At 42.3% G+C, this 27,598-nt stretch overlaps 1 protein-coding gene across 3 annotated transcripts in view; it reads left to right on the top strand.

The window, feature by feature from the left end:
• Positions 1-27,598, top strand: part of gfra4a (GDNF family receptor alpha 4a) — a 196,988-nt gene that overhangs the window by 146,489 nt on the left and 22,901 nt on the right. For all 3 annotated transcript variants that reach the window (XM_079528114.1, XM_079528113.1, XM_079528115.1), the window contains 4 exons: positions 7,336-7,617; positions 9,612-9,692; positions 24,847-25,186; positions 26,807-26,916. In XM_079528114.1, the coding sequence (XP_079384240.1) occupies positions 7,336-7,617; positions 9,612-9,692; positions 24,847-25,186; positions 26,807-26,916 (813 nt within the window). The remainder of the gene's footprint in view (positions 1-7,335; positions 7,618-9,611; positions 9,693-24,846; positions 25,187-26,806; positions 26,917-27,598) is intronic.

The following is a 27,598-nucleotide window of genomic DNA, read 5'->3' as shown; positions in this document are numbered from 1 at the left end:
ATATTAGCGTTCTAAAATCTGCATCCCCATAGACAGCACAAGACCAGCGGATTTTCCGTTTTTTTCCGTTTTTTTCAATGGACCGCTACCGGAGTGTTATGAGCACATACAGGACACAATTTATCATTGTAATCAATTGATGTTAAAATAGGTGTCCAAAGGTGATCTCGGCACCCGGGGCCTTTGGAAAACGGGCGTCAAAAGGCGATTTCGGAAATAAATTAGTTAAGGATCACATGGTTGGTGGTACCTACATTCACAACTCTTCCTTTGAATATTCACAGCAAAAGTGTGAATAGAGGAATACTGACACCAAAAGTTAGACTTCTATAAATGTATTCCTTTTCAATAAGGTAGAGCTAAAATTTAAGAGCTGCTCATTGAATTCTGCTTTATTTCATTTCAATGTAATACATTCATTCTTTCTGATATCTGAAAGAAACTTAATGAGTCATGTGCGGAAGACCTAGTGAATGGCAACACTTTGGATATGCTCCGTTTCCAATGAAATATTGTGTGAAACTTCATTATAATAATAATCCTCTGTCAACGGTCACTGGTTGACACAAGTAATTGGAACGCACGCACGCATGCATGCATGCATGCACGCACGCACGCACGCACGCACGCACGCACGCACTGCTACCTTTAAAATTATTCTGGCTAATTACAGTAAGTTTGCTTGACATTATGGGAGAAAGTATACGCAATAAAGATGGCTATGTAATAGTCCCTCCAGATATATTATTTAACTGATATATTATACCAATTTGTATTCTACAACAATCACTGCTGCTAAGGTATAAGATGGAAAAAAGTCTAGAGTTCACATGGACAAGCTCTGTCAGCCAATGAAGAGAGAGGCTTATCACCAAACATAAAATGTCTTTTGAAATGTCATTTGAAATGAAATACAAACAAATTCTCAGTTGTATTGGATCTTACTGAACAGGAACAAACTTGTCCTTATTAAATCTAAAAATAAGAGTCCCATTCTAGTACATTCAAAGTTAGTCTGACAAGAAGTACAAATCTCTCTCTCATAACAAAAAAGTTGTAACTATATGGTTCATCCCTGAAATAAAAATAGACGCTTTATAAAGCTCAGTGGTTAAGAAATCGGAATACAACATTACCTGCTGTATTCAGAAAGGGAGGGCCATATCCTAATGAGGGAAACATTTTAGTCTGGAGGGACATGGCTGTCTCTGGAAATAATTTACAAATTAGACTCTGTATATTAGAGAATGTTCTCTTCCTTCAAGAAAAAAACACAATATAGAGTATTACCTACAACTACCAACAATGTTTCATAAGCATCAAAGTGGTATGAGATACGTCCTTGGATAAATAACAATCTAATGCAAAAGCCAGGATGATATGGGGAAAAGACTTAGATTGTACATTTGATTAAAGAATATGGGAATGAATTCTTAACACCATTAGGGAATATATCAGAGAAGTCAGAGGCATATTTATTCAATATAAAATACTTGTAATATAGGCTACTGAAACGAGACTTAATAAAATGTTTCTAAAGATAGAGGGTGGAAGGTTGTTTGATGTCAGACCAGAGCTTGATCGAGAGACCGACAGACAGAGACCGACAGATAGACATTATATCATTCAAGCTTGTTTTTCATATGACTCAAGGAAAATGAAACTTCCCCAATATATACAGTAAAACAGCCTTAATTTTGAGGTCAAGTACAGGGAGACCCAATTAAAATGTCCATGAATATTGACATTCTAAGGTGTGGCAGTGGCTCAGGAAGTCGGCTACCTTGGATTCGACCGGTTCCTATACTGGCTGAGTGTCGATGTGTCCTTGAGCAAGATACTGATTACTGAACTCCTTCCGATGAGCAGGTCGGTGCCTAGCACGGTTTCCTCTGCTTGTCGGTGTGTGAATGGGTGAATGTGGAATACATTGTAAAGCCCTTTGAAGGAAGGCACTATACAAATGCAGTCCATTTACCATTTATATTCAGTCCATCCTAAGGAATGGAATTAGTGGTTTGGAGAATTGTGCTGCATCACGGGCATGTATTGGCCTCTAATTTTCATCCTATGCACATACTGTACCAGGAAGGAGGAGCAGCTACTGTATATTGTTCAAAGAAATATACGTGCATGCGGTGCTGCATGCACGTACACACACACACACATACACGCACACGCACACACACACACACACACACACACACACACACACACACACACACACACACACACACACACACACACACACACACACACACACACACACACACACACACACACACACACACAGTGAGAGAGAGAGAGGCATAGAGGGGGATAGAGAACCAGAGTGAGAAAAACAGAGAGAGGGGGAGCTCAAAACAGATTATTTACCTCCATGGGATAAACAGTGGGGGTGTATAAGATGGAACAAATTTGAATGACAAGGTGGCTGATTCCCTGTAATTGCTTTTGACTGTCAGTTCTTTGAACTGCCGCTGTGTTGTCCCCACCATGTTTCTGGGCAAATGGTTATCTACTGCAATCTTGAGTGCATGCCGCTTAATTTCTCAGACAAATATCAAATCTATCTCCACATTGGATTAGCTGCACCAGAATAAGATTTCCACTTGCGACTGGCATTAGGCACTAGAACAGATTTTTAGCATCTTATTCTTGCGATGGCGCTATCATATCTTCCCCACCTGCAACTGCTTTGTGCTCTAGATTTTCTAGATACCACAGCGCTGTGCGCCGAGTTAGCGCTTAAAGGTGTGTGAGGCGTAGTGAAATGAAAATTCAGTTTTTCACACTTTTAGAGCATATCCGTGGTCATTACTCCTCCAAAAACACACATAACATTGAAAATATTTGTTTACGAGCATTGCATGTTAGTATAATGTAATTTATAATATATGCATGGATTAATTAACTAATTAATTAATTGTTTAAAGCAGATGTTCTTGATTGATGGATTGCTTGATTTTCTCAATTGAGTTCACTTGTCATGACAACATTGAGCACGGAACACAGGGTTCTTGAGTGCTTCACTAAGTACCACCTGTCAAGATTGAGACAGACATGAACTCAGTATTGGAGTCGCAGCTGTTTTCTCTCAATGGCATCCCCCAACAGCCCAAATACCCCACCACAACAACAACAACAACAGCTAGAATTGATCATATCCATCTCCTATTGACAGATCTGCTGGAAACGTCTTCCACTGTGCTTGTCAAAGTTGTTGTTTTTTTGTTTTGTTTTTAAGTGGATGTATCCAAAATATCTGCTTTGTATTTACACTAAAGAGACAGGAACAAAGAGAGTAGAGCACACAGGAATGATCTTTGTTACAAACTTTGCTTTGTAACAAAGGATGTCTTGACCCCACAGCCGCTGTGTTGTTGTTAATAATGTCATCACCGCTGATTGTAGAAGCACCACCATCACTGAGTTCTCCCTCTTCTTCCTGGTCCTCAATAATAATATCTCGGTGTTCAGACTCTTCTTCCGACTCCTCCGACTCCATTGCAGGATTGGCATCACTATCCACATTTTGTTGTTGATCCTCCTCCACGACACGAGGCCGGCTGACCAAAGATGTGTCCATTGTTGTCTTGTTATCTGTCTGTCTTCACTTGTTCTAATCTGTGCTTCTGTGCTGCTGGGCAACAACAAACCGACCGCTGCAGAATCACTTCCTCAAAGCATGTCAGGTGATGCGTTCGGGTACCGTAAATAATGTAATCTACGTACTACGTCAGTCAATGACAACACATTTTTACCATACTTTCACTAATGTATTGCCTAATGCATAGATAGATAGGCTATTAATAATATTATGACCACCAAATAATTTCAGAGATTTGAACAAAAATAATTGTATTCGCTGACAGTGAAAAAGAAAAACACACCCGTGTGAAGTGAGGGGCGCTCTCATCATCGTACATCATCATATACATCACTGATTTTTTTTTAATTTGAATTTTTTTTCTTTCTTGTTTTGGTGGTGGAACAGTGTGAATGAACACATTATATTACTTTGTTGCTGCTAAAAGTATTGCATCATAGGCCTATATTATACTGGAACAGACTTACTTCTGTAATAGGTTACCCCAACACTGAAAATGAATCACAGTTTTGAAAAGTAGCATGAATGAGTTTTTCCCCCCAAACTATACAAGATTATTTTTTTTACAATTCATCATTTGCTTGCTGTCCTGGTGCAACTAAGAGATGCACCTCTGGTAGACAGATTAGACTGAAACAAATGAGAAGAATTTGATCTGCACGTCTTGACAGATTTACAAGAAATATGTCATTGTGTCTGCCAATGCCTGGCAAAACTTTCAACCAGCATCCATTGAACAACTTCACTAGGTTTTTCCTCACTGTCTCAGTGAGTGTCAGCCTGTAGTTGAGAAGCAGTTGTACTCTGATTTTAACTACCATAGGTGACTGACAAAACTTGACATTCCCTGTCAAAATTCTCTTCTCTTTCAAATCATATAGGGATTACACAACTGACATTGATTCATTACCAGTTACGCCCGTGTGTGGCCAAGTCTATGGTATTTTTATGAAGAAAATTGTTCCGTACAAACTTTCAGGACAAGTCAATGGCAAATGACATCATGTGTTGTCTTTGTGTGACTTCATCATCATACATGTCTGTAGGATAAGCTTAAGCCACGCCATATTTTTGGTTGTTTATTTCATTATAATGAATTCCTACTCAAATTCATAGTAGATTTCATAGATTTCATAGATTACAAGTTAAATAGTTAAACAGATAAAAGTTCATGCATACGTAAGTGTATTTCATTTTCTCATAATGGTGTTCTTTGCCTGCCTAAGACACAGGTGTCATGTATTTTTGTTATATGGTGTATATATGGTGTAAAATTTGTGTTGATGTTATTTCTGTTCATGTATTATTCTGTCTTTAATTGTCAGTCAACGAGGAAGCCAATATTGTCAGTATTGTGAATGATGATGCAGGCTGGACAGAAACATATTTTAATACATTGTGTTTAACATCTTGTGGCAGAAATCAAACCACGCTGGTATGGACTTGGTCATTCATTGAAGTGTGTAACATAAGCCCCTCCAATGTCTTTCAGAAATGGCTTCATCTATCGTCTACTGTATGTACTTTTTTTGTTTGATTTAAGCAGTAACGCCATGTGGCAGCCACATGTGGGCACCCCCCACTTCACACAATAATGAATATTTTTGTATAGCTCACACGCTCAGGGAAAGGGGACTCTCCGACACAAGTCAGTGTAATTCTTTTGTCACAGTCAGGTGCTCAAGCAATGACGGAAGTGATGGTGACTTCATTCTAACATACATGTGTTAGAATAAAGTGTTTGTTTGGCAAATGAACATAGATGATTCTCTTAGGCCTATCTGTAACAACAATGCAATCATAGAAGCAACAGACATTACTCAGTTTATCAAAGAAAAGGAATAGAACATAGGCTATCTGGTGTAACAGGTGTTACCGATAATACAAATGAAGGCTCTGTTCCATTAGTATATCACAAGCGTTTTAATTGCAAGGACCCCCATAACTTTGAGAGTGTACAAATAGAACCAAATGGACCCATTTGTAGCCTACAATCTCAGAGTTACACACCTGTAAGAGGTCATTTGGAGCCATTTGGAGAGCATATATGGAGTCTATGCAGATGTCAGGCCAGCTCCATATATGGAGATATAGGGGTGCAGGTCCAGAGCCCGGGCAGAGGCTTTTGTGCTGCTTCTGGACAACCGGCTATCTGACGGACTCAACACCGGGCACTGCACTCCCTGTGGGGGTGTGGAACGTGTACAGTATGTCGAATTTGAAGTCGGTGGGGCGAACTGTTCTCGAGTTACGTGGATTACAGACGTACACACGCATGTACAGAAAATTGGTGCATTTATAGATAGATTAATTAGTATCATAACAGGAAGTGAGGAAGAGCCCTCATTTCTTTCCAATGTGGCTGCTACAGTTGGAGGCCATTGATATTGTCCTTTTCTTTTTGCTGAGGTTTGCGTGATCTGCGCAAAACCCCTTTTGGTGTTTTAAACATTATGTTATAATTTAGCTATTGAAAAATAGCAGATCTACAAGCTCATAGCGCGCCACCGAGTGGCGCGCTACGAGCTTGTAGGTCTGCTATTTTTTTTAAATCGTGAAAATATTTATTTCAGAAAACTGGAGGATTTAGAAGGATTTTTTTTAAATTTTGAGGTCAGGCCTAAATGGGTCAAATGATAAGGGACAATATCGGTGGCACCCAACTGTATGCATAGAGCCTATTGTCCCTGCTTGGAGAGCCCAACCCTGCAACGCGTGGCATTATTATGTGCTGTTATTGTACAGTCTGGACTGGACAGACTGTGTGGTGGACTGATGATAGTTCTGATAGGCAAACATTGTGTAATTTAACACGTGTGACTGTGTTTTGTTTTGATCATGTTGATGTGCAGCCACATATATAGTAATTCATTCTCCAGACACACATTCATATCTCTACTAAATTGGTTGTGAGTACTGATAGCCTGCAGGGGGGACGTATTTTTTTGTTTTTGTTTGTGAAATTAATTTGAGAGGAAGTATGGCACTTTGTTTTGTTTTGAAATTGTCTGGCATTGTTTTCATTTCATGGATCTGGTTAATTCATTCTGTTTACCTCATTTTCATTGTGGCGCTATGGGTACATCCACAGTGGAGGATTTATTTTATTTGTATTTCTCTTGAGGGTAAACCACGGATTACTGTTTAGTTTTCATTGTGGGGATTTACAGGTGGTATGGGATCTATAATATTAGTTTTGTGGTAAAACACAAAGTTGCATTTTTATCTATTTGCCCTGTAGGATTTGTAATGCATAACTAATATAACTACTTTAATATTATATATTATATACTTATACTGTATAAGTAACATTTTAAAGTAACACAGAACATCATCTGTTATTATTGAGTGGCATATACAGCATTTGTTTTCAAATGTGACATAAAAGTGTGCTGTCACAAATGAGTACTGCTATAATCACTTTGACGTTTGGTGCCTTACTCAAGGGAACTTTGGCAGAGCACTGGAGCTGCAATACCAGCCAGTTGACATCTGGAATGTACTGTCCCAGTTACTGGGCAGCCGCAACCTTCCTATAGCTGCAGGGCCAGGCCACCTGCCACCCCTTTCACAACCATTGTGTTGAACAAAGCCTTTATCATCTTCCAGGAAATTAAACTTTTGTATAATTAATTGTACTATCACAAAAACAAAAAAAAACGAAGCTGGCACTAAGCGATCCACTTTCTAGCCTATTGAATGTGTGTTCCTGATTTTCTCTCCAGGGGTCCCACGCGTGGCCCTCACAGTGGGCGGGGAGGACTGCCTGCGCGCCGGAGACACCTGCTCCAGCGACGATACCTGCAGCCCGCGCCTCCGCACCCTGCGGCAGTGTGTGGCAGGAGACGGCAGTGTGAAGCTGGGGCCCGGGGCCCGCAACCAGTGCGAGAATGCCATGATGGCTCTCATGTCCACTCCACTGCATGGCTGCCAATGTAAACGAGGCATGAAGAGGGAGAAGAACTGCCTGAGCATTTACTGGAGCCTTCACCAGTCGGTGCTGCACGGTGAGATGTTCAAATCGGAAACAGCACATTAGACACGCATGGCACACACACGGGCACACCAGGACCTCACTCGGAGTGCAATAGACGAATCCACGGAGGGATGCCCTGGGCACAGTCATAGCTAGTGGGGCGACTGTGGCTCAAGAGGTAGAGCAGGTCGTCCAATGATCCATGGGTCGGCGGTTCGAATCCCGGCTCCTCCTGTCTACATGTCGAAGTGTCCTTGGGCAAGACACTGAACCCCAAATTGCTCCCGATGTGCTGGTTGGTACCTTGCATGGCTTCCGCTGCAATCGGTGTATGAATGTGTGTGTGAATGGGTGAATGTAATGCACAATCTATGTAAAGCGCCTTGGATAAAGGCGCTATATAAATGCACCATTTACCATTTAGCTGAGGTGGAGCATTAAGCGCATTGACCAGTGGTCTCAAATCTTTTAATCAACCGACGGGTTGTAGACCTGTAAGTGTCCATTAGGTTCCTATCAATCATTTTGATGGGAACCCCCTGGAACCCACCCATAAAGGTCCCCAAACCCCACTTGGAGAACCACTGTAATAATAGACAATACCCCCAAAAATCTGTCAGAGTCCCAGATAAATAGAATGAAAACGAGAAGTATTCTGGATTCCCTCTGGGTTCCCATTGAGAACTAACTGTATACAGTACACTGTACATATGTACATATTCATGATTCCTTGTTCACAATGTGCAATCGGGCAGAAAACATTCAGCATTAGGAAAATATCCCTGGTATTAGAGGAAAGATGTGAGTCACATAGCACCTAAGGAGAGCTGCACACTCTCACAAAATGTGTGTGGTGCTGGGCGCAAATCCCCTTAGATAAGGAATAAAAAAAATGCATACCCCCACACACTTTTCTCTGCTTTATTTTCAGCTTCGGTGTGCAGCAGTTTGCATTTTTTCCTCTAAAGTCACATAGCCACTGGCTTTTCCCCCAAGACTAAGGACCTGCTTATATGTTGTGTTGTTAAATCACCTAGGTACAGTAGGTGACAACACAAGGTGAATACCTACATGGAAAGTGTGGGATGTCATGCTAAATCCCCCTTCCAGCCAATATCACTTCCTTCATTTCCTCCTAATTTCTCACCAAACAACAAATGTTACTTGTTTCAAATCAATTAGACCATTTAGACCTGAGGCCGATAAAAAAATGCCTTCTAAATCCTGGCTTAAATCCTGAAATACTTACAAAAGATTTATGTTGCTATATTGCACATAGCAACAACTACCCCAAGAAAGGCAACCAGGCCAGTCGACTCTTGCGAAAGTGAAAACGAAAGCGAGATACAGTGTCTCAGAGCATGCATCTCAGGCTTTGAGGTGGAGGATTAAGCCTGATTGATAATTTGTCGCATGACAGTGTCGCTCAAAGATATTAGCCGACTTATAAGCTAACGACACGTCGCGGATGTGATGCGATGTGAGCTTGTATGTCTGCTGTTGGCGTTTTAGGCCTCGTTGTTTTCCATTTTTGGAATCGCTCTGGTTGCTAGCCCTGGTTGCTAGGGCCCGCGCAGGCACGCACACATTAGCTTCTGTTTTAGCCACAATCTTTAGACGCTGTTTTCTCGGAAACTACGGTGCTGTCTGGGGTGTTGATCAGATCGGCGAGGTTCAGGTCTCATTTCTGATTTTACGATGCATCGCGATTAGAATATTAACGTTTCTGAAGAACGATCGCTAGCGTTAGTGAGACTAAGCTTCTTCTTCTGCATTTTTGGAAAAACGGATGTGCGTCATAGCATCTGTATCCCTGTATCCGGCGGCACCCAAGCGCTACCACTTTTGGCCACAAGGTGGCACTCAAAGTGTTAAGCTTTATCTCCTCCAACTTGTTTGTCAAAATGGTCTTTTGTGCTTCTGGAATCAATGTGTGCGACAGACACACATTGGCACTGGAAAACATTAAACAGCTGAACAATGTATGTCTGCATAGACAATCAAGATGGTATCTTACGTTGACAGGACTCAACCTGGTGGAGAACTACCCCTATGAGCCAGAGGAGAGGGAATCGGGCTATGTGCGACTGGCCTCCATTGCGGCAGGTGAGCATGCCTTGTTGTCATGACTACAAATTAGATTCTGCACTGAGACCTATAGTTGCTTTGATTAAAGGACCATTTTCAACCTATAGCCTACGGTATATATGCTCACTAATCCTCACTAATGCTCATATAAGATGGTACCATTTTTGTCTAAGCTATTTCTGGAAAGTTAGCGTGCTGTAATAGAAGTCATTTTTCTCACATTAGTAAAAGAAATGTTTGAAATGACTGCCTACCGATGATGTCACTGAACTGTCCACAGCCCTCCTCTGAGACACAGAGTGAATGGACAAAACTCTGGACAAAACTCCGATACGATGGGCGTATCGTATGGTTATGTCTTAGTCAAAGTGACATGGCTGACATAGCCAAATTTAATATAAAATACCACAATATAGCAATTACATACATATTTTCTAATCAAGTGGTGTCCTCAGGATCCACTTATAGTTATCTAAGAATTTAATGTCACCTGGGCCTTCTTCCTAGGGCTATGCAATTAATCACATTTTCGATACAGTTACGATTTGGAAATACATACGGTAGACAATCAAGATAAAAACATTATGGAACCGCATCGTAATGATGATCTCATGGTCTTTGTTATAAATCCAACAACCGTTTCCTTTACAGTGTGTTTCTCCCCTCCCTAAAAGCCCATCTCACTCTAACACCTGTTCATTAGAGTGAGAACGTGATTAACCACATGTTGTGCAACGAATAGCAAAGATTGTTGAGTTTGTAGATCTGCTATTTTTTGGTTTGTTTTAATTGCCAAACATAATATATAATGTATAATGACATGCCCAGAATAGGGCTGCCAGGTTACAAGTGTTAAAAGACTATCCTCACATGATTATGTCGTTTGCAGCTGTGCCCCGGCCCCAACCATTTTTAATTTAATGTATATATTTTATTGGAGATCCACACGCTATACAGGGATTATGATTTAAACATGAAGAAGTTGATATTGCTAAGTAGAGAAACAACAGCTTTATTCAGAGAGAAGGAAATTGGACAATGAAATGGCATAGTGGGCGGACAGCATAACAGCAGCTTCTCTAGCTGCGCCCCCAGTGCTCCTGATGCACTTCATATATTTTAGGATTGTTCAAACAGTCACCATCAAACATAACAGCAAACGGACCATCATCTAGTGTTTTTTCTGTGTTTTTGCATGCGTATGCAGGCCATGACTGCTGGAGGCTGTGTGTGTGTGTGTGTGTGTGTGTGTGTGTGTGTGTGTGTGTGTGTGTGTGTGTGTGTGTGTGTGTGTGTGTGTGTGTGTGTGTGTGTGTGTGTGTGTGTGTGTGTGTGTGTGTGTGTGTGTGTGTGTGTGTGTGTGTGTGTGTGTGTGTGTGATGCGCGATGCGCGTACCATAGTTATTCCTCTCCTCGCCTGAACAGTTGTTTACGTTCAGTTTCAGTTCATTTGCTATCTTGTTATGACAGGCTTACTACAAATCAGGACAAAGACGTTTTGTTTTAAGTTCAAGACAAGTGCATGACATTTCCAAAATCAGTGAGCAATCATGTTTAATAATCTTGATCTCTGTATTTGACCAAAATAATTGCGATGATTTCTTAAAAAAAAAGAAAATCATAATGGTGCAGCTCGATTTCTTTCCTGTGTCCCTACTTCATGGTTGCATAAATACAACTTTTATTCCTGTTTGATTATTGATTTATTATTAATTCCATTATTCATCAGTTATCGCACCATTGGCGTTGATCTACGGCAATTCATAAATGTTACGCTCCACGCCATTGGCGTTGATGTATACGGCAATTGGTGTTTTATAGTGCTTTTGATTGATCAAGTCATAATGCTACTCACGTTAGCATCTGGTGGTTGCTAGCTGTTGTTGTCAATAACACTATCACACTCCGTTTGATAAACAGGACGTGACCACGCATCGTCCAACTTCCTAACATAAGATCAAGACCCGGAAGTCTGGAAATGTGGCTTTTCAAAAATGCTGGCGTGAATTACTGTATATCACAGTTATCAATAAATGCTGGCGTAGTTTGGGTTAATTTTTAACTAAATTAAATTCATAAATTAATTCCACATTGTTATGATCGTAAACAAGGCATATAAGGGGCCACCTGCATAGTGTTACCCAAGGACTGTCTAAAGAGGACAAGACCGTACGGGCGACGCCATGTTGCTCCATGTTGCTCCATGGTGCTCCATGGTGTTCCATGGAAGGAAAGAAACATGCGCAGTTGAGACCAAGGAAGCTGAACGCGGAAGTGTTGGCTGCATATAGCCCATTGCGCATGTTTCTTTCCTTCCATGGAGCACCATGGAGCAACATGGCATCGCCCGTACGGTCTTCGCGTCTCGTCCTCTTTAGATAGTCCTTGGTGTTACCAGGGAAGGAGACTGCTCGGCCAAAATACTGAATCAGGGTCATGATTTCATTTGAATCCTTATATCCTCTTGGAACTCTGTATTTAGCTTTCACCAACTTTCAGATCAACTCAGTCCATTTTTCCTTTTTTTTACGTGTTTTTTTTTTGTGGCTTTCAGCTTTATTTTATATTTTTATGGAGGGGGAGAGAGATGGGGGGGGGGTGACATGCAGTAAAGGCCGTCGGGATCGGGAGTCGAACCCGCGGCACATTGCCAGACTGGATTACCAGCCAAGGTGCCTGGACCGCTGAGCCACGGCCCAGGCCCTCAGTCCATTTTCTTTCATTACTTTGTTTGATTCAAAATTTCATCTTATTAATTTCTTTCATTTTCAGTATAGACCACACACACACACACACACACACTTTTCAAAATGAAACAAATGGTTCAACAAAGCATCTCAGTTTACTGTAAAGTGTCAGTACAAATTGGTGTCACTGCAGTGCGCTTTAAAATTCAGCACGTCAGCCCAAGAAGTATTCTGGGTACAGGTTGGATGAGCGACTCAGGAGACGGGTTCATACACAGGAGACGTTGGGTTTGAGAAGTGGATTTAGAAAGTGTTTGATGAGCAGCACTCTTCTTGCTTCTTCTGTCTTGCCTGCAGCCTGTGGATGAGCCCGGGGGCTGCTATGTGGCACTGTTAGGCCCCAAGGCATGGATTAATTACCTATTTACTTTAAAGCACCTGGAAGCCTGAGAGAGGTGGAAGAGGGAGAACAGGTGTATGTATGTTTTTAATGCTTTGTTTCCTAATGTGAGGTACTGTTTGCTTGTTTTGTTTATGTTTTTATGTGGGGACTGAGGATGAGAATTAGCATTTATGTAATGTCCATTAATATACATTGTCTTGTCTAAATAAACAAATAAAGTAAAGTAAAGGTAGCAGAGAGAGAAGGGTGGAAGAGGGAGAACAGGTGGGAGAGAGAGAGGGGGAGAGGGAGACATACTGGAGAGGATCAGAGAGAGGGAGACAGAAAGAGTAAGAGATAGATGGAGTGAACGAGAGGCTGAGAGAGAGAGAGAGAGAGAGAGAGAGAGAGAGAGAGATGGCAAACGAGTTGTTTACTCAAAACAAAAATATATTTTCTCCTGTTGAAGCTCTTTAAAATAGCAAGGCACAGGGCTTTTTTGGCTTGTTTGTTTTGTTTGTGAATAATTTTTTGTTTGTTGTTTTTGTTCAGCGAGGACAAGTAGTTGTTTTTGTCCCAGTGGCAATTATCATTCCGAATACGCATAGATGAGATGGGATGCTGTGTTCAAACTTAAATGATGACTATGATTAGGAAAGAAGGCGTTGGTGCATGACATGAAGTATAATGATAGCCATCCTGACACGCACGTGCAAACAATGAAGCATCATGGAGGTGGAAATGACAGCTTGAAGGAGGGATACCACCCATCCAAACATCTTAATAATTCAGATGTTTTTCTCATGCCCTGGGGCTTGCCAGTCACTAGCCTATTTGCCAACAGTAAAAAATCACACATGTGAATGAGTCAATTTGAAGAGCTAGGCAACGCTTACGCTTGTTTTCTGCTTAGTTGCACACCAGTGTTGTGCATCGAAAATAGCCGATCTATAAGCTCACAACAAGCTCACATTGTACGCTTTGATGCGTATAACTCAGTATTGTTATACGCATGGCATAACTCAGAGTTTATAGTGTGTTCACTTCTGGGAAAGTAATGTGATTGTACTGTGTGTGATGATGAAATTTGATCCGTTGCAAGGGTGTAAAGAAAACGAAAATCTAATCAAAAGGCAATTGTAAAATAGGGTGTTAATGTGGGCTTTCTTTTTTAAATGTTCACTTGCACCAATGCACACAGAAACGGGTACAATACACCATGTTTGTTGAAAGGTAATTAACACCAGTTTTGTGAGAGAGACAAAAGAGACATTTTTGAAGAAAATATCTATATCCAATATGTGTTTTACTCTGACAACTGCTGCCATCAGTACAAAATGTATTGCTAGTAAGTCCTCTGTCATGCATGCATATCTCAATTCATCCTTTCAACATTTGGCAGAACTTGCATTTATTTTGTGGAAACAGCTTACATACATAATGACAGGATGTATTTACTCAAAACATTTGTAATTTTGCATTGTCTGAATTAAAACTGAATGTTTGAATAAAGTAATTAAAGTTACTATACCTGTAGGCTACTTGCCCGTTGGCTACCAGCCTACTTGAGAACGATGCAACTTGGGAACCTAATAATACCCGTTGTCAACTTGTCATAGCACCCGTTTTAACTGTCTGTCTGTGTCCCACATGGAGATCTCTGTATCTGCCTGTGTGTGAATAGGGCACTGACTGTGAAAAGTGGACTGGTTAAGTAGGCTAATCAATTGTCAGGTGTGGGGTTGCCATGGTAATCAATTGGCTGAGGCAGAGGCTGGTAATTGCACAGGTGAGGGGATTTAGGCTGATTAGGCCCACTGGCAGAGCCTGGCCAGAGCCTTTTGTGGTGGTTCTGGAGAACCGTGGGTCCGACCGACTCGAGTCCGGGAACTGCACTCCCTGCAGGGGTGTGGAACGTGTGTGTCGAATATGAAGTCGGTGGGGCAAACGGGTCGCCAAATTATTTTGGGGGGTCCCCAAATTATTAAAAAACAAAAAACAAAAAATGCGACTGAATTGCTTGAAAATGGAAATTAAGAGTTTACATAGTATGTGGTGCATGCATAAACTTTCCTTAACCGTTTCCGTCCATCCAACGTGTCCACACGTCCTAGGGAATCCAATCGACGGATGCATTGGACGTGTGTACACGTCCTAGAGCATCCTCAATGATATCAGGCGAGGGGAGAATATTCTGCATTTTTTCCTTTTTTTTAGATTTTTCAGTCGGACTCTCGGCCACCGTACTTCGCTCTTCAGTCATGGTTCAGAGTAAAAGCACCCCAGAGCTTCTATTTTGAAGGAATCCCGGCACTGATTGTTTAACCGTTTCCGTCCATCCGACGTGTCAGCACGTCCTAGGGGTCCCAATCGACGCGTCCTAAAGACGTGTGAGGATGTCCTAGCGAATCCTCAATGATACGGGGCGAGATAAGAATATTCTGAATTTTTCCCTTTTTTTTATTTGTCAGTACGCCTCTCGGCTACCGTATGCTCCGCTCTGTCCCCATGTTAGCTTATCATTGAGTTAGCCGTTAGCACGGCGGAAAGAATGACTCTCTCCTAATCCAGGGCGCTTTCCGTGGTGTTGAACGGATCGATATACTGGCGCTTCATTTCTGCTCCTCATCCGTCTCTCCCGCAAAATATGAACGCTTTTTGGATCATATATCGTATAAACTAAAACGATCGCAATATAAGCTAGCTATGTAAAGTGAACGTTTTTTAGTAGATTGTTTCCGGGTCATGGCTTTCCGAGTAAAAGCGGCCATGTTGTTCCGGCACCCCAGAGCTCCTATTTTGAAGGACTTCCGGCACTGATTGTGTTAAGAGACATTAAAGAAACCCGAGTTTTCCTGGGTTAGCAAAAGAGGTTTTAAGCAATAAATACACGGGTGTGGCATACATTGTGTTAAAGTTGTTGAGTAGATCTGAACTCAAGTGTGTACTTGACTACTTGTGTAATGACGAGTACACACTTGAGTTAACAGACTAGAGGTTCTCAGGGACACGGCATTAATAATAATACATGAGTAAATAATAAACTGAGGATAATACTGTCTTGAACCGTATCCAGTAGTAACCACTGAGACCATTCTCTGCATCTGCTAGTAGTGTGAAAACGGATGGAATACTTGAATTCACAACGTTCCACTTATTGTGGTTGGAGCAAAGCTGCTGCAGTAGTTCAACAAATGCCTTGTACAATGGGTACATCTGTACAATGCTGGTCTGAATTTTGACACCCAAAAGAGCTACATATAGTAGTGCTTTGGGCCCCTAACAAGAAGCTGTAGCATGCATGATTTATGATGCTCAGAAAATCCTCCTGGATGCTGCCACAGCTTCTGTGCCCGTGTGCCGCCTCTCTCTCCTGACCCAGTCATTCTCTGTGGAGTTCCACTGTTTGTTCGTGCAACTTCCAGAGTTAGGGCAGGGTGGCTGAAAACTCTCTCAGTTTACAAGTTGATGAAAAAATGATGAGGAAGGGTTGGAGCGGAGGAGGGAGGGATGGATGAATGAATAGAAATAGAGACTGAACATTGGTAGGATCCAGTTCAAAAGGTCAAATACGGCTATTCTGTCCCTGCACTGGAAGTGTTGTAAACATCTACAGACACTATGTGATATCATCAACCATGTTACCACAAAACCACTGGCGCTTTGTGGTATTTTGTCTTTTTTTATGATAATACATGATGCAAGCCAAGCCATTGTAAGGCAATAGCAATATATGTGGAGGGCCTGGAGGCCTGTGTAAACTCTCATAATAACACACTCGCATCCCCTTCGTGACTTCATAAACAGGCCGTGTATTTAAATGACCACTGGTCAGACTGAGGTTGCATTGAATTACTGCAGCGTGGGACCTTCACTGTTATGGTCTAATCATAAATTCCTCACACAGTGTAAGCATACAGAGGTCAAAGTTGTTGTCCACGCTATGCATTCTGACAAGCGTGCTGCCAAAACAACAAAGATGTGATTAATGGTTGTTTTCCTATTTTTCCCCCCCTTTTTTTAAACAGTATGTCTCCTTCAACTAGAAAAATGACCCCTTTCAAATATGAATGTCTAGGCCCATTTTCAGGGGTCTTTCTTCTTGTAAACATAGAACATGCGTGAAATTTACAGTACAGGATTTGTGTCATTCTTTTTCCTAACTAAGCACTGGGAGGTTGGTGTGTTATGACATTCAGTGTGTGACATTATAATACGATTTTTTGGGGTCTCCCTAGAGAGGTGGATAATGACCAAGATATCACCAGATTGAATCCCTCATTAATAAGGAGTTAATGGTCTTAGTCTCCCTCAGTAACAGATGCCCTTGAGCAAGTCACTTAACGACCAACCACTCCCGTGAATCCGCTTGTGTGAAAATTGTGTTGTTGTACAGTATGAACATGAAAGATTAAGTCATTGAAAATGGGAATTCATGCACAGCAAACCTTCCCTAAATAAATATAACTTGGGGGGAAAACCCACAAGAGAGGGTTTCAGGTGAATAATCTGCACGTTCTCCTCTCCTGGGGCCACTCCGGGGCTGGATTGCATTTTGTCATCCTATGCCGGCAATTGCATCAGGCCTCTCTCTCTCTCTCTCTCTCTCTCTCTCTCTCTCTCTCTTGTCCTCCGTGCCAACCCATCCTCCTCCGCTACACGCCCACTAAGCAGCTAAGCTGGGAATAACCTATGCTTTGGGATGGGTTGTTAGCTTGCTCTCCGCTCCCATTCATATTTTATGTGACAGCTCGGTGAGAGCCACACACACACACACACACACACACACACACACACACACACACACACACACACACACACACACACACACACACATGCACGCTGATGGGAGAGACCCAACAACAGGCATTTTATAAACTAATGAGAGTGTCTGCCGTCTGCCAGGAGCATGCAGGTTCCTCACCATGATCACATTGATTGGAAGATCTCACTAAATAAATAAATAGAGCACGGGCATAATGATCAATTGGAAGATAATGTGGCATAAAATGAAAGAGGAAGTAGGCTTGCCTGGCTCCCTGCAGAGAGATGGCTCCTCACAGGGGAGGACATGGGCAGATTCAGAGCCAAGAGGAGGGAAAGCGGGGAGAGAGGGATATGGATGGAGGAGTGAGAGAGGAAAGGGAGTGAATGAAAGCGAGGACGGACAGGAATTATACTGCCCTAAAAAGCCAAAGTGCACTAACTATGTTTTTGGACACACCGACTTATTTTTGTATCCCAAAGATCATGAATGAATCCCAAACAGATTCAATTAGTGTAATATCAAGTATATTATTATATATTATTATGCCGATATCTCATTTGGCTGAGCAGTTGAATTTTAATTTATCCATTTATCTTTTTCTAATTTTTTTTGTTACTGCACTTTGGCTTTGTAGGACAGTATAGCTGTAAACCATTCTCTTTTATTTGCATTTAGCATGACTAGTTTAGCCTGAAAGAGACCTATGCTTTTCTGGGCATCGAGGTGCGGGTCAATCTACCGCTGGAAACGGACAGTGGCTCCCTATTGTTTCAAGACAGAGACAGAGAGAGAGACAGAGACAGTGTGTGTGTGTGTGTGTGTGTGTGTGTGTGTGTGTGTGTGTGTGTGTGTGTGTGTGTGTGTGTATATGCCACATTTCCAGGGGGGTCTATCCCAGGCTTTTTTTTCTTTATTTCTTTTCACCACCTTTTCGCCTGCGGTCTCCAAGGCTACCGCTAGGCTCTGAGGTTCCAGTCCATCCCTTCCGTCCACCACTTTGGTGGATATCTTGAAAACTACATGCGGAATGCCATGGAAATTGCTGTACACTTTCATGCTCTCCAGAGGATGACACCTTTGTGACTTCATGGCCTTTTCTCTAGTGCCTCCCTTAGGCAATTTCTACTTTCAAGCAAGAGATCTCAAAATAGTTGGATTGTCATGAAACTTGCTGAGTGCATTCATGCTTCCTACAGTAGAAGCCCCCCTAACCATAGTGACCCTGTGACCCTCTAGCACCAGCCTCGGGCCAAATAAATGATTATCTTTGGTGCTTTTTTCGACTCTATACTTTACTCAACTCTACTCACTTTATTTCATTTTCTACTATAGGACCAACTGATTGTATCTGGTTGACGATGATGCCCAGCCATAATGCAGAAGAGTCAAATCAAAATCTAATGCTAACATGAATGCTGTCTGGAAACTGTCTCTATTTCACCAGTACAGTCAAACGCAAAACAGCTTCTAGTGGCATTTTAAGTAAGAAATAGGCCATGCAACTGCTCAATATTGACTCATTTCACATTACACATACAATACAATGGCTGGTTTAAAACTTTGTTAACAGTAGGAGATTCCATGCACAACGGCATTCTGTCATGTTGCAATAGCGTTAGCCTGGCCCAGCCAGCGTGCTTTCTGGTCTAGAGGGGCGTGCGCGCATGGAGCAAGCACTGGAGAAATATTGGTTGACCGGTCAGAAGCCCCCGCATGGGGGTTTGCGAGCGACTGTTCTTACCAAACCCGGCCACATAGGGACTTCTGGTCAATGTATTTCAAAGAGAATGAGAACTTTTTTTCCCTTTTTTCTATGTGCGCGAGGGGAGCATCCAGTGAGAACGGCTGCATCCAGCTTTTGTGCGCTTATGCATGTGCGCCTGGTGGGTTTCATGCTCTTTAATGCCTTTTTGCCAGGCTGTAATTGTAAATAAGAAGTTCTTCTTAATAATATGCCTGCTGAGCAAAGGATGAATAGATAAAGGGCTGATGATGGGGAAGTGATTGAATGAAAAGGATTGACTAATAAATGGAAAGAAAGACGGCGGTCTGGAAGCTAGATTGGCGGATGGATGGATGTGTAGAGAGGAAATGATGGATGGATGGATGGATGGATGTGTAGAGAGGAAATGATGGATGGATGGATGGATGTGTAGAGAGGAAATGATGGATGGATGGATGGATGGATGTGTAGAGAGGAACTGATGGATGGATGTGTAGAGGAAATAATGGATGGATGGATGGATGTGTAGAGAGGAAATGATGGATGGATGGATGGATGGATGGATGTGTAGAGAGGAAATGATGGATGGATGGATGGATGGATGGATGTGTAGAAAGGAAATGATGGATGGATGGATGGATGGATGTGTAGAAAGGAAATGATGGCTGGATGGATGGATGGATGGATGGATGTGTAGAGAGGAAATGATGGATGGATGGATGTGTAGAAAGGAAATGATGGATGGATGGATGGATGGATGGATGTATGGATGTGTAGAGAGGAAATGATGGATGGATGGATGGATGTGTAGAGAGGAAATGATGGATGGATGGATGGATGTGTAGAGAGGAAATGATGGATGGATGGATGGATGTGTAGAGAGGAAATTATGGATGGATGGATGGATGGATGTGTAGAGAGGAAATGATGGATGGATGGATGGATGGATGTGTAGAGAGGAAATGGCGGATGGATGGATGGATGGATGGATGGATGGATGGATGTGTAAAGAGGAAATGACGGATGGATGGATGGATGGATGGATGTGTAAAGAGGAAATGACGGATGGATGGATGGATGGATGTGTAAAGAGGAAATGACGGATGGATGGATGGATGGATGGATGTGTAAAGAGGAAATGACGGATGGATGGATGGATGGATGGATGGATGGATGTGTAAAGAAGAGGGATGGCTTTATCGATGGATGATAGACTGAATTAATGAATGGTGATAGAGAGAATGGTGGAGGGTGTAAAAGTGTGTTCTTTCCTTAAGAATCACCAAATAATGAATCTCTTTTAGCCCAGCCAGGCAATACTTTATTGGAAAGTTTGTGCTCAGATCAGACATAAACAACCGGTCAGGTCGGTCTAGTGCAACCAACAACAGGTGCCGTGCGTCACGCACCTGTATAACCAAGGTTCCTACTTAAGCAAGCAATAATAGGACACCTATTATAACAGAGGGAGGCATTGTTAAAGGAGAATTCCGGATGAACCGTTTTCTTACCTTAAAACTGATTATATCCAATTGGTGGATATAAGTGGTGCAGGTGAAAAATTACATCCAGAACATCCAGAGCGCAGTGCAGCCCCGACCGTGCATGCTGGGTCTTAGGCTAAATCGCTTATTGGAATTGCTCGTCTTTCATAATGACCAAAGATGTTACACAGTAAAGGGGGCTTCTGTAAAAAGGCGAACAAGCCTAAAGACCTATTTTTCGGTGAAGAGGTGACCACGGAAACGGTGGTTAGTAAAAACAGAAGAGATGTGTTGAGTGAGCAGTGACCACCGCGGCGTGACATCATGTTGTAAGTTTTCGGTGGTCACCTCTTCACCGAAAAACTCAACTATGAATAGGCCTTAAGACCCAGCGCGCATGCTCTGAGCTGCGGTCCGCTCTAGATATTGTTTTTATTTCTTTTTTCGCCTCTACCACTGGTTATTGGATATAACGAGATCAGATTACAATAAGAAAAGTGCTTTTCCGGAATTCTCCTTTAAGGCAGTTACAGTAGTAATGGTATTGTTGTGAGTTAAGGGAAACAGTTCAAACAGACCCCTGTTCTTTTTCCAGCACTCTTGCTCCACAAGAAACCAGCCTAATTAAATATTCACACATTAGGCTTAGGCTGAAACACATTCAGAGGTTTGACTCATTCAACATTTACCCCTCATTCATGTTCTATTCATTACATTGGGGCCCATTGCATATAAACATCATCTTGGTTTAGTTTTTACTTCCAAAACATAGAGAGAAAGAGCAAGTCCAGGGACAGAGTCAGGAGAGAAACACAGAGATGGATAAGCAGGCAGTGTTCAATAGTGACTCCAATTAGGGCATTGGAATCATTTGCATTGATTCAGATTTGGTTCACTCAAACCACAAAGCAAGGATGAAGAAAATTCTACCTCTTTTTTGTGTAAGTAGGGCACAGTATGACAGTCCCTAATTCAAACCAAGCCATAGAGGGTATAAGAATAATACATAACCTTCTGAAATTCACTGGCATTCCCCTTAAACATACATTAGCACAGGGGTTCTCAACCCGTGGGTCGCGACCCCTCGGGGGGTCGCCAAATTATTTTGGGGGGTCCCCAAATATATTTTTTATATATCTTTTTGCAACTGAGTGGCTGGAAAATGGAAATGAAGAGTTTACATAGTACATGGTGCATGCATAAACTTTCCTTAATGATTATATCTGGTTTCAGTATTCATTTATGATGTATTTTCTCTAATATTAAGGTTATTTTTGCAGTCAGTGTGTATTGGTGGTGGGGAGGAGGGCGGGGCGGGGGTCGCGAGACATGGCCAAATCATTTCCGGGGGTCCCCAGCCAAAAACGTTGAGAACCCCTGCATTAGCAGACACTTTGTGTCTTACTTGTATAACTGATGTGACAATAAAGATGATGAATCTGGTTCTCATGCTGTGTATTCAAACGACAATTGGTTAATTTGAGGTTGAACAGAATAATTGCTGTTCTGCACCTCCACTAGTGAAATCTCATCATAAATTTCACACAGACAATTGAATTGTTTGAATGCAAATAATGCAAACATAGTAGGCCTACATTTATAGTTATGTGGTGCTAGCAACAATACAACACAACAAATACTGCACAGTGCACAGGGTAGAATGCAACACAGAATGACAAAAAATCTTCTTCAAACAAACGGGTACAGAAAGGTACAGAAAGAGAATCACGCACATGTGCCCCTTTGTTGTGCAGATGTCTCCCATATGCAGCCACTGAACAACTCTGGAATCTCCTGCTAACTGCACAAACAAATCTATTATAGAACACAAGAATAACAAGGATACATATCGAAAATGTACATATACTGTACAGAGGAACACCAACAAGCCCTCACCTCAAGGGCCTTGTAGTCTGAATTGACACAGTTTTGAAAATGCATCAGTTCAATTCATCAGTTAAATAACATTGCCAAAGTAGAATAGTATGTAACCAAATTAACTACACAAGTGCAGTCAAAACAAACAAGGGTGTATAGCTTCTGTACACAACAAATAACTAGTATTCTAGTACAGTGCTGTATGTGTTATCCCTAGATGACGTATTATAAGAGCATATTATGCTCTTATAATACATGGATGATTGAAATTATGTATTGTATAGTATATTCATAAAGACCCTGCACCCAAGATTAACCACTTTCCACTTGGTGTCTGTATTTTGGGCACATTATCCCTATTATTCCTTTTATGGTATGACTAAAAGGTTTAAGTGGTTAATATGCGGGTTGTTGTATGGTTTCTAATGTGGTTCATATTCAGGTCATATTCTGTGACATGCATGGTCAAAGGTTCACACATGTTAGCATAATTACTGTAGGTACCAGCTCAGTTACTGTACTGTTGTTGCTGCACGTATATGAACCCAGGGGGGCATTTATACACATTATGATAAAACATGTGTAGTAGATTTACTTACTAGCCTGTAAATCTGAATGTCAGGACCTCTTTGACATCTTACTTATACTCACTTACTTGCAGCTAAAGGGGACTGATTAGTGGGTCTCTGTATCCTAATTAAGGTAACAGGAGGGGGTCAGAAGGATGACTCTAGTGCAGCTGTCCTGGCTCTGCTGACAATTTACAATTTACAATTTAGGCATTTAGCAGACGCTCTAAATTCAGAGCGATTTACATTAAGCAAGAACAAAAAGCATGGCAATACGTCATATACATAAAACGTAGTTGTCATGAATCATACAGTACGTAAGCTAAGAACTTAACAGTGAAATATCTATATAATGAAACTATGCATAATATAGTGCTATGTCTACATAAAATGCTATCTAAGTTACATAAGTTGACAATAGTATAGAGATCATTATGTTTCTTCCTTGAATTTTGATGCAGAATGGCACACACCCAAATTTGAAGAAGTGTAGATGTAGATGTGGGAAAAAAACGAGAGCCGCAGCCACACACATTTCGGCAAAAGCTGCCACTATGTTCCTACAGTTCCTTGAACTTGTTTTAGACAATAATTAACATCTCCCCATGTTTTGTGTACTCTATGATACAGGCATGCCCAAATATGGAGTGTTGTGATGTCAGAACAGGCCAGCTTCATAATATGAAGCTGGCCTGTTCTGTCCATGGGCTATGGACAGGGCCCTTGCCCATGCTCCATATAATATATATATTATATGGAGCATGGGCAAGGGCCCTGTCCATACAGACAGACAGACGTACAGAGACATGGTACATTTATAGATAAGATGTATATACATGGCCATGCACTGCCCGCCGCCCATATATTGATAGCTGACCTGTTTTTCAGTTTCTTTCTCTACCTCCTTCTACCTTTCTTGAACTGCAATGATGGTGCTGTGAGAAATAATTTCACCTACTGTACTTTTACCACCTACCCCAAAATCAGAATCACCTTTCATTGTCACATCATCGAACAATTACAGGGGGTAAAATAGTCGGTGAAATTATTTTAGTGCAAGCTCTAAACATACAGGAAGAGGTTGAATAGGGACAGAGAATAAAGAATAAAATAACAGAGTAAGTCAAATAAGAGGAAGGCACAGTCAAATCAAAATAATATGCAAATTCCGGGAAACATGAGGTGCATGATAAAAAAATAATAATGGCAATGTATAATAGCACAACAAAAGGCACAAATGCCTCTTGTGCAGGTGGAAAATATATCCAGCATGTAAAAATAGCAGCAGGTACAAAGTCAGTTTCATGTCTATGATTAAAGTGACAAGAAACTAATAACAGACCATCAGTTATAATCACATCAAGTAGCAGCTTGGAGGTATAAAATCATGGTTTCATGTGCATGATTAAAGTGGCATGGTTACATAAATGCGAAGCAGGAATTTCTTCAGGTGACAAAGGCAGTAGAGGTGTTACTGAGACCTTTTCATCATGTGTGTGTGAGGCCATGTGAGGTCCATGTGTACTTGAAACCACTAGCAGCGCCAATGTAAATGCTGACAGGCTCTCTCCTCCCTCCTGAAGTCCACAATCAAGAATGAGGTTGTTCTCCTGGCACCATATATAGTGTCACGTTAAAATTATTAATTTAGTAAATATATCCCATTGTTCATTTTTACCAGAGTCGGAAGTAACCACAGTCAACCGCTGCCTGGATGCAGCCAAGGCGTGCAACATTGACGAGACGTGTCAGAAGCTTCGGACGGAGTACGTGTCGTCGTGCATCCAGCCCTCGGCGCGCTCAGGGCCGTGCAACCGGCCCAAGTGCAACAAGGCCCTGAGGAAGTTCTTTGACCGCGTGCCACCGGACTACACCCATGAGCTGCTGTTCTGCCCGTGCACGGACACGGCGTGTGCAGAGCGACGCAGGCAGACCATCGTGCCGACCTGCTCGTACGAGGAGAAAGAGAAGCCCAACTGCCTGGCTCAACTCCGCGTCTGCCGGTCTGACTATGTTTGCAGGTACCGTAGGAGGGGAGGGGTTTGTGATAGGGTCTACTGTCTACATCCATTCATTCTTCTGTCTGTCCGTCTGTCCATCCATCCATCCCTCCGTCCATCATTTCATTCTTTAATTGCCATTAGATTTATCCATGACTGTTGCTCATAAGCTGATATATTATTGTACATTTTATCCACTATTGTGTGTGATGTGTGAAATTAATTTCTCTGGGGATAATTAGTGGAATTTTATTGAGAATCTTACAATGTGGGGCTGCTTTGTTTGCCATGCTCATTCACAGTCCGATTTGGCAAGACAGTATTGTTAAACAACATGTAATCTTTTTTGTGGTACCTTGAAGCAAAAAGCATTGAAGTGTAAGAGGTTCATGGTCATCAACTGCGATGCATGCCTCACTTCCCTGTCAAACTGCTATTTGTTGCCAAAACTGTAGCCAGACTGATCAAACTATTTGTTCATCTGCAGCCGAACCAGCTGTTCGGCTGCAGATGTTAAGATAATGCTTTATTGCCTTAAAGGATTCCATGTTGCCAGGTGTAAATATACAGAGTTTATAAAAGGTTTTGCTGTGACTATCTAAAGGCCTCCAGCGCACAGGGGAAGAGAGCCACCAGGCCTTGTCTCTCTTGACAGGGAATGCCAGCATCTAATCTAGTTCCACCTCAATGTCAGGAAGACACAGAGCTTCATCTGCCAGAGCTATTGATCCTACATCAGTCCTCCTCTTCTCTCCTCTCCCTTCTGTTTGCTGCCCATTCACCATACTTTCACACGCACGCACGCACACACGCACACACGCACGCACACTTACACATACACAACAATGGCTTCACTCCTGACATGTACTTTTGACACATTATAACAGTGCAGTGACCAATAAGAGATGTTGAGATGTGAGGATGCTTGCAATGCATCCTGAGTTAATCTTTGTCTAAGACACATTTCTTCCTCGGGAGACAAATAATAAAGAACCTTGAACCTTGAACCTTGAACCTCTCGTTTGCAAATGCCAGTTGTAACAGCCAGGGTGTGATGATGATGATGATCATGCCATATGTTCATATAGTCTCTCATGACGAGGGACTGACGGTGGGCTGCCGATTGATAGGGAGGGTCCGAGGGTGGGTGATATACTGTGGTAGGGTAGGGATGAGGGGGGCTGACATGGGTGGATGGGGGTGGATTCCATTATCCAGCCAATTCATTTGCCTAATCTGGAGGCACTCAGCCAGAAGTCAGCAGCATACCGAAGCTGTAGCCCCCTGACTTTGCCCCTCATTACAGCCTTTTCAGCCTGGCAGCCTTCCAGCCTTCCAGTAAATGACTGACTGCATGGGGTACACCTGGGAAGCGTGCGTGCGTGCGTGCGTGCGTGCGTGCGTGCGTGCGTGCGTGCGTGCGTGCGTGCGTGCGGAGGGTGGGAGGGGAGAAAGAGCGATGAGTGGAGTTCAGTGATGAGGAAGAGAGACTGGGTAGCTAGCTACTATAGGGTGGGTGGGGCACGCACGCAAACCCACTCAAGGAGTGGGAATGTCTTGGTGCTTGGTGGCACACGCACTTGGCTCTCAGCGTTGGCCAAGCACGAGTAAATGATGGATGGCATGTTATCACTCCCACAGGTCCCGCTGGGCTCAGTTCCAGTATGACTGCCAGCCCTCTGAGAAGGCTGCCAGCGGCTGCAAGCAGGACAACTACGGTGCATGTCTCCTTGCATACACTGGACTGATAGGTAAGGAGTGAATCTCTCTCAATGGTGTTTGATTGGTGCTGGGGTTGGTTGGTTGTATTTACCCTGCTGGCTTGGAATGTAATGGCTTTCCCGCTGTGTATCTCAAAAAAGACAATTATTATTTTTATATATTTTTTTTTACCTTGTGCGTTGGTGAAGAAAGACAGGTGGAATGACGTGAAAACTGAGCTGTGATTCAGAACTCCGGCTGTTTGTGTGTGGCCCCGCTGGCTTGTGGCCAGCAGAAGTTTGTGAAGTTTCTGTAAAAATAAATAAAATAAAAAATAAACTACCCATCACCTGGAGGCGATTGGAACAATAATGGCTCCAGAGAGTGAGGGGAAGGTGGCATAAAACTGGAGCACCAAACAGCCATGCAAAGAATGAATCAAGGATTGTCACGAGCCGTGCAGCTCAATGATCGATGGAGTCAGCGGCAGGGCGCTCATCCAACTCGTAGGCATTATAAGCAGCACAATTACAAGCATCGACTGCTGTTTTGGGATGAATTATCCCTGACACATACGGCTGAGACTGGCGAGAGCGAGCGGCTTAGCAAACGTTGGCTCATTGTAGTTGTAATTGAATAAAAGATTGCATTGTGCACAAAAAGGTTGATAAGAACTCTTGGCAAAAAACAACCCCCAAAACAAGGTTCTCTGGGTGAGTGAGAGTGAGTCTG

The sequence above is a fragment of the Electrona antarctica genome (genome assembly GCF_951216825.1).
Source record: "Electrona antarctica genome assembly, chromosome: 18".
Lineage (NCBI taxonomy): Eukaryota > Metazoa > Chordata > Actinopteri > Myctophiformes > Myctophidae > Electrona > Electrona antarctica.
This window is presented reverse-complemented; position numbering and strand designations above follow the sequence as displayed.